This window comes from Leopardus geoffroyi, chromosome B4, assembly GCF_018350155.1.
Source record: "Leopardus geoffroyi isolate Oge1 chromosome B4, O.geoffroyi_Oge1_pat1.0, whole genome shotgun sequence".
NCBI lineage: Eukaryota > Metazoa > Chordata > Mammalia > Carnivora > Felidae > Leopardus > Leopardus geoffroyi.
Window position 1 is genome coordinate 39,246,886 of NC_059341.1, and position 8,586 is coordinate 39,255,471.

Below are 8,586 nucleotides of genomic sequence, written 5' to 3' on the forward strand. Positions count from 1 at the left end.
AACTGCCCAGCCTGGTTGGCGCAGGGTGGTGGGAATGAATGAATCCCTCCCTCCTTAATGAGGGCGAAACTTCTAGTTTATCTTTCTGGGCTTCTAAGTTCAGAAAGGTGGTGTGGGTGGGGTGGGGAAGGCAGTGAAACCGCCACCACTCGGGCCTGAAAGGCGCATTCCCGGGGCCCTCCTGGTGGACGGAGAGAGAAACAGGCTCCCGCACACCTCACCCCCACCCTCCCGCTCCGGGACCGCAGAGGGCCCAGGTCCCACCGGAGGCCGTGCGGCTTTTGCAAGGACGGCTCGGCCACGGCTTCCGCTCCTGGTCTCCCTAGTTGAACTTGGGGAAGGGGCGGCACCTCTCCACGCCCATCCCCCCGGCGTGCGCGTTCACCCTGTTGCTCCTGAGCACCCCTAACGGGTCGCTGGCCACCACGCCGCTGTCCTCGGCGCTTGGAAGCTCCTGGGAGCAGGAGGCCGGCGCGGGGGTCATGCGGGGCCTGGGCTTCAGCACGTTCAGCGGGTCGCGCTCGGCGTCCTCGGCGCTGCGGGTGTGGCGCCGCGGCCGCGGGGTGTTGAAGTGGACGAGGGGGATCTCGTTCCTCCGCGACAGGAACTGGGAGTAAGGCGGCGGGTTGGTGCCCGGCAGGAAGGCCCTCTTGGCCGGGCCCAGGCTGACGAGGAAGCGGTGCTGCGGGGAGTGGTACACGTCGTAGCCGTTTTCCAGCGTCCGCTGTCGGAACCTGCAGCTCTCGGGGCTGAAGAGGTGCTGGAGGGGCAAAGCGAGAGCGGTGAGGCCCGCCCGGCCCCCGGGGGTTCGGTCGGGGAGGCGTCTTGAACCCCTCGTTCCCTTGGGCGGGGGAAGCGGTGGCCCTGGTCTGCGGGGCCTGCACGGGGTCCCTGGGGCTGGGCTGGCCACAGCGGGCAGCACTTTGGGCCGGTTTCTGGAGGCAGGGCCAACTTGGGGGCCACCTGGGCCTCTCTGCCTCTCAACCCTCTTTCGGCTGAAAGTTGGCTTGGGTCTGCCTCCTTACCTGGAGAAAGGAGGGGGCTGGAGTTTGTAGGGCCAAACATAAGGGAGGGCACTCCTATCCGAGATTGGGTGAACTCTGGCCACCGATGACCTAGGTTTGAGCCCCGGCTCTGCCACTATCTTAGTACAGGCCTTCACCGAATGCCTGCTAGGGCGTTCACACACGATATCATTGAATCCTCTAACTCCATGGAGTGTTTTACCAGATGAGGACTATCAGTAGGTCTAAATGTGGTCAGCAGATATTTTAAGTCGGTGCCTCTATTTGTCCCACAGAGAGTTGTCTACTCCGGGTCAGATAGTGTTGTAGGTGCTGGGACATAGCAGCGAGCACAACAGAAAGTCATTGCCATCATGGTATTTCTGGAGGGTCTGTCTGGTGGTAAGAGGCTCCGGAGATGAGCGGTCCTACCATTGTATGATATCAAAACCCTTTGGGATATGACTGCAACCAGTAGTTTGGGAAATCCCTTGCTTGCCGATCTGACCCACCAGCAACCACAGTTGGGGCAGACAGAGATCCTTAATGAGAGATCTTTAACTGCAGGGAGATCCCACTTCACTTTTTCCAGGTGAGGAAACTGACATTCAGAGAAGAGAGGGGACCAGCCTAAGGTCAAGAAGGTCTAGTGAAAGAATCGGGAAGACGCCAATGGCTTCTCACTAGAGTAGGCTTCTCACTACGCACAAGGTGCTGTGAAGGTACAAAAATGGGTGCCAACAGGCAGTCACTCTAGAGGCCAAGAGCCCGGACTCCAGAACCAGACTGTCTGGGTTCAAACCCCCGTGTATAAACCCTGAGCATCTCCTACTTAGATTGACTACATCACTCGGTGGCAGTATCACCAAGCACTGCAAATGGAATCTTTAAGTTGTAAGATTTTATGTTCTGGTGAAGAAATGAATTATCTCTAAATGGCGACCAGCACAAAAAGAAACTCACCGATCCAAAGATATTGCCTCTGAAGTCCATACAGAGGTACCTCTGACTCATCACACCTGTTATCACCACAAAGCCGGCATCCTCCGATCTGATCATCAGGGCACCTGTGGAGAAAACCATCCAGGTCGAAACCTGGCTGCACATCCAATTCCTATCTCCAGGCACTTCTTGAAAACCCACCTCCATGAAACCTCCCTTGATTAACTTTAATTTTTTAAAAATTTATTTTGAGAGAGAGAGAGAGAGAGAGAGAGAGCAGACATGAACATGTGTGTGAGAGGAAGCGAGTGAGAGAGAATCCCAAGCAGGCTGTACACTGTCAGCATAGAGCTCAATGCAGCTCAAACCCATGAACCATGAGGTCATGATCTGAGTCAAAACCAACAGCCAGATGCTCAACCAACTGAACCACCTAGGGGCCCCTCCCTTGATTGATTTTAAGGGTGGTGATGATTTCCTTTCACTTCACTCCTCTTGTACTTACTTGTTCAGCTTCATTTCTTTGGATTCTCCCCTCCAAACTACCCGCCCCCACTCTTTGCCTCCTACTTTCTCCTCTTGTCTGTACAGAGCACTCCAAACTCCTGTGCTGGACACATGTTTCTTTATTTTCCCCATTGCCTGGCTAATACCTCTTAATGTTTGTGGGGGTCATCACATTCTCCCATGCCTTCTGGGCTTTTGTAAGTTTTAAGTCTATGCTGCGATGTCTTTCAAGGACCTGGCTTGCATGTAGAGCCTGAGCTCCACCCAGGAAAGTATACAATAGTCAGTGACACATCACCCAGCACCCATTATGTGTCAAGAACTGTATTAGAACCGATCTGTCCCTCCCTTCTCTGCTTATTGAAGTCATTCATCCTTCAAGGCCAGGCTCAGATGTCACTTTCTATGAAGACTTTCCTAATCTCCCTAATCAGAACTAATGCCCACACCTTTATTACAGCATGCATTTCATTCACCTTGCCTTAGCCACGTTTACTAAGTGCCTCCCTATGAGTGAGCTGTTTAGGAGCCGAGGGTTTATCTTTCTATGTCGAATAGATACCACGGATGAATGTGATTTCTTCTTGGATCTTCATTGCTGTTCTGTGTCCTTTTCTTATTTGGTGGTGTCCCCTCCAGTGCTGTCCTTCATGGTCTTTCCATGTCCCCACTCAACAACCAGGCTCCAACAAGAGCCTGACATCCACATGTACTACCTATGTTTTAAATAACTGATGACGCCCTGCCCTCATTGGGACTTGCAATTTTAACCATTTGCGATGCATTGTAGCAAGTATGATCTAAAGCTTTCTGTTTTGTGGCAAGAGTACAATTCAACAAGACTTCCACCCCAAATGCTTTTTAATTACCTGACATCTTCTGTTTAGAAATCATTTATTTAAGTCTTTGGAGTCACTTGCATTTACCTACTGCAGAATTCCCATATGGTTCTCCTTTGGCCTCACAGCCCCCAGGCAGGTATTCAAGTTTCTTTTTCAGAAATGTCATGTGGAGATATTGTAAATGTCCAGCACCTGTGCCCAGTAAGTGGTGGAGCCTCATGGGATGACTTACACCTATGTCTCCCCCTCTTACCCTGTGTCGGCTCAATACAGAGACCTCTGAGGAGAGTAGAGGACAATACTTAGACACTAGCTGAGTATAGAGCCTCATGTGGACGGAAATTAGAATGATGTGGGACAGAAGGAAAGAGGGCAGGAGCAAGCCCAGAAAGAAGAGAAAGCAAGATGGTTGAGGAGAAATGTTAATTTGTTTTCAAGCTTTGCTAAGGGTTAGCCTTGAGGGAAGTTTCTGGAAGCGGGGTGGGGTATGGGAAGTGCCGGGGGTATTTAAATTGCTCCATAACAAGGACTGCCTATGTGTCTCAAATATATGGCTAACTCTATGGCAAGCCCTGAGGGAAACAAAAGGAATGTGTAAAATATAAGCTTTTGCCCCACCCACTTTGGGAGAAAAATAGACTTAGTGTTGCACTTTTTAGGTACTCTACATATTTTAAATTCTCAGAACAACTATGATGCTGTTAATGTTAGCATTAACATGGGTTGTAGCAGCATCCCAATTTATGTGAAAAGGGAACTAAAGGCAGGATTGAAACGCAGGATGGTGACTCTAACATCCTCTTTCCATGACCCTGCAGCTTGCCTCCAACAGTAATCATCACAAGCCTGAGAAGACAAAACCAAGTGCCAGACACATGCTGTGACCCATGGGAACCCCAAGTCACGCTGCCCCTAAGTGGGTCCGGGCAGGGTCGCTGACCCAGGAATGGGGGTACCTGGATTCTGGTCCCACCTATGCTACTTACTGACTTTGTAGTCTTGGACAAGTCATTGCTCTAGCCTTCGGTTGCTCAGTTGGGTAAAGAGAATAATAGTAGTGGTTCTGCCTACTTTGTGGGGTTCCGGTCAGAATCAAATGCTATCATGGTTGGAAAAGGGACTTTCTTCAAAAAGCGTTGGGAAATGGCAGGCATTACGTGGTATGTGCTGGTCTGCCATTTATGACACTCGGGAGCTCTGGCAGCCACGAGGTTCTCATGCTGGGGGCCGTGGGGGTAGTGTGCATGCCACTTGTGCTCCTGAGCTCCAGGGCTGGTCCTAGTAGGAAACCGCCTGCAGGGGAACAGCAAGCAGCCACCACAAAGGATGCACAGACTTGAATCAAACCAACGTGAGCTAGCGAGAAAGTGCAGAAGAAGTCAGAGACAGATTGCCTTCCCTTTGCCCATTCAGAAAGCAGGTTTTCACAGGCTGCACAGATTCTAGAGCAGAATTTGGCAGAAGGAAGGCACAAATCACTGGCTACTGGAACCACTACCTGTTGCAGCCAGGTGGGCTCAATGGACTGGCATGTGGAAGAAGCATGGGGGTTGGGGTCAAGGTGTCCTCAAGGTGACCTTAAGCCAGTGTAGTTCTTTAACCTTTGTTTTTCATATGTAGGGAATTCATTTATCTCATTTGGTCATCTTGAGGATGTCATGAGATAATATTCTTATCCACAATAAAAACATTTCTAAATGCTAGTAATTTTACTACTGCCACTTGCCTCCACTCTGCTCTGTAAGTAGAAAATTATTGGCTCTGTTCTATTCTCATAGCCAGTAAATGATAAATGAGATGATAGATGTAAAGTGCTTCGAGCTCCCCAAAAGAAAGAGAAGAGTTTGCAAGTTTAAAGAGCCCGAGGATAATTCAGCTTTGGGTAAAGAAAAGTGCCAGTGGGGAAGAGGGAAGAAGGAAATATACCAGGAGTTCTGGAGTGATATTAACCAGGGGTACTAAGCATCTCTTCTGCTGTTTCTATGAAGCAAGTCTGGTGAGGAGTGAGAAGGTGGCACTCTTCTTAGTGGGACAGGAGACATAGAGGTCAGAGAGTCTCCCTGACATCAGTGCTGTGAGTCCCAAGGGAAGTTATAGAATCATATAGGGCAGGTAATTTCACGATGACCAGCAACTCAAAGATGGGTTGGACACTCAACTATTAATCGGGAATTTACTAAAGCACAATAATCAAATGAATCAGATTTCACCAGAAATATGTAATAATTAGGAGGGGGGAAACACCACACACCTTAGCAGGGTGAAAGCAAATCCTTCACCAGTCTGTGAATTACCTGTGCTACCTATCTGCATGTCTCAGTGTTTCCCCTTAACTTTTTAAGTTACTTTTGATCTTAGTGTCTACATTTATTTTTATAATACACACAGTAACTGATTTGAATAGTACAGAGGGTTATATAAACTGGGAAAAGTAAGTCTCCCTCCCACCCCCCTGACCCCCCCCCCCCCCCGCGCAGCTTTGTGTCAATTTCTAGAGACACATGCTTAGACACCATCTATATCTAGCAAAACAAAAACCCATTTCTATTTTTAAAAAAATCTGAAATGAGTTCCATTCATTTTGCTTCTTCCCAGTCATTTTAATTCATTCCCAACTAGTATCAGTGCCTTCTCTGGGCCTGAGTTCTACAACTCAGGCTGTCTGCTTCATGACATAGGCTGAGCAACACACACTGTACCTCACATGGCTCACCACAGCCAGTGAACACTGTCTACTCCATGTCATGCTCCAAAGGGCATGTTTTTGGGGTTCCCTTCAGTGAAAGATTCTGTTAAATATCCATTGAAAAAAAAAACGAGCAAAAAAAATGAGCAAAAATGATGCATCAAGTGTATCCAGATTTATTCAGATTTCTGCCATTATTAGACTCAAACTTGGCTTCCCAAATGTTGACTCCTGAATCCTACTACATATCCTTGAGTTCTGGAACCTGCCTGATATTTGGAGAGAACTTTGATCCCTCCTTTCATCTCCACTGAGCACCTGAAGAGGTGTGCCCAGCTGGCTTTGCATGTGTATGTATCCTGCTACAGCTTTCAAGACCTTTGATTCCACAAAGCAAGGCCAGAGCAAAGTTATTGATGAATTCATTACAACAGTAGGGCAAATAATTATTCCTATAAGAAGTTTCCTTTCACTTGGGGCGCCTGGGTGGCTCAGTCGGTTGGTTGAGCGTCCGACTTCAGCTCAGGTCATGATCTCGCAGTTTGTGAGTTCGAGCCCCGTGTTGGGCTCTGTGCTGACAGCTCAGAGCTGGGAGCCTGCTTCGGATTCTGTGTCTCCTCCTCTCTCTGCCTCTCCCATGCTCATGCTCTGTCTCTCTCTGTCTCTCAATAATAAATAAACATTTAAAAAAATTTTTTTAAAGTTTCCTTTCATTGAACAGAGACTGTGATTACTCTGCACTGAATCTGCTTGCATTCTCCTGAATCCTGAGCATCATTTCACCATGTTCTCCTAAAATAGACCTTGTCTTTTTCAATATGCATCCCCCCTCCCAGCCCAGCATCCCCTATATAGGTGCACGCAAAGGGACCCTCATTTGAATCATAACTAATGGATCAACTGTTTGTGGATTGTGATCCACCTTGTCACAAACCTAACCTTTAAAAACATCCCAGTAGCCTCATGTTGCCAAGAAGCTCCCAACTAGCTTGATTGCTACTGAGCAGACCTTTCAGCTCCACAGAGAGGAGTCACCAACTGATACCAAACTGGGTACCTCTGAAGCCCCTAGTAAATATGTTTGGTGCATGGGTGCATGGGTGCATGGATGGATGGATGGTTCATGCACTTGGTCAGACCCACCAAGACAACATACCTGGGCAGTCTGTCTTTAATACATTTTTCTGAGAAGTTTTATAAGGCCTGACTATTAGAAGCTCAGAATTGGAAAGAACCCCTGGGTTCCTCTATTCCAATCCTTGGTCTGATACAGGAATCTTCTTGACAACCTCTGTTGTTAGCCCTGTCCAAAGTTTATGAGCCAAACTCGATATCAATGGCCTGTCTGGCTTTTTCCCTCTCCACTTTGTTGCCTTTCTGTACATTTTTGGACTCTTTGGGTAGGACAAAGTGAGAGTAGCTGCCCTTGTGGGAAGAGGGATTATAGTTAAGACATTATTTATGGGTGCCTGGGTGCCTCAGTTGGTTATGCATCTGACTTTGGCTCAGGTCATGATCTCACGGTTTTGTGAGTTCGAGTCCCACTTTGGGTGAGCATGAGCCCCTCTTCTCTCTCTCTCTCTCTCTCTCTCTCTTTGCGCCTTATGGGATTTTCTCTCCCCCCACCCCCCTTGCCCCTTGCTCACTTGCACCCTCTCTCTTTCTCAAAAAAAAAAGGTAAATTATTGGGAGAAACAAGTAAACACTAATTGGGGAGGTGGCAGAATCTTCTCCCCAGGTTTAAACACACACACACACACACACACACACACACACACACACACGTAGATTCTAGGCAAAAAGCTAGGAGGCTGGATCAGTCCTCTGTTCTAGCCCAAGACCTCCCCAGGCCCCTTGGAGGTGGGTGGACAGAGGAGTTCCCCCTTCTTTCCAGCACAGATGAAGCCCCTACTCACTGTAGATGGTCTGATGGGGTGTGCCATCCACATGGCCGTCCTTGTGTATCTGCAGGTGGTAGCTGTTCCTGGCTGTGGCCGTGTACAGGTGGGTCAGGCCACCCCAGCTGGAGCCCAGCAGCGGGGAGGTGTTAGGATAGGCTCTGACTACCCAGCACAGGACAGAGACCAGGAGCCCAAGGCGGGTCCCTGACATCACGGAGCTCTGAATGGCTGACTAGAGTTTGAAACCTGACACTGCCTCCCTGACTCCCTGGTCTTTTTCTCCTCTTCTCCTTTGTGGGTATCTGGCGTGAGGATCCTAGGCTGGATTCCCTCCTTTTTTCCCTCGGATTTTTAAAGGGTAGATGTGTGACATCAAACAGGAAAAACTCCACTGTCCACATCCTCTGTGTTGTAACCAGCCCATTGGAAGAGAAGGCAGAGACCTCGGAGGCTCACGGAAGGCACGTCGTTCCAGACACACACACACACACACCCCTCAATTTCAAGCCAACGCTCCAAAAAGTGAATGATGTGTGGGCAAAAGTTATCTACGACTCTGGGTTGTCTGTTGACCTGCCCCACTTCCACCAGGAAATGTGAAGGCAGTCAGCGGTTCCGAAAAAAATCCAGCTTCAGTCATGCAGTCAACAGACTCCTATGCAATTAATCTCCCATTGAGTCTACTCATTTTGGTTTTCTCCGTC

The 8,586-nt window shown here is 48.8% G+C and overlaps 1 protein-coding gene across 1 annotated transcript; it reads right to left on the reverse strand.

Moving 5' to 3' along the window:
- Nucleotides 1–322: 322 nt before the first annotated feature.
- FGF23 (fibroblast growth factor 23) lies at nucleotides 323–8,383 on the reverse strand. Its single transcript, XM_045466448.1, has 3 exons — nucleotides 7,898–8,383; nucleotides 1,968–2,071; nucleotides 323–760 (listed from the first exon to the last, which is right to left on the reverse strand). Exons 1-3 carry the CDS (start codon nucleotides 8,091–8,093, stop codon nucleotides 323–325), a joined length of 738 nt encoding a protein of 245 aa, XP_045322404.1. The 5' UTR covers nucleotides 8,094–8,383.
- Between the last annotated feature and the right edge of the window lie 203 nt (nucleotides 8,384–8,586).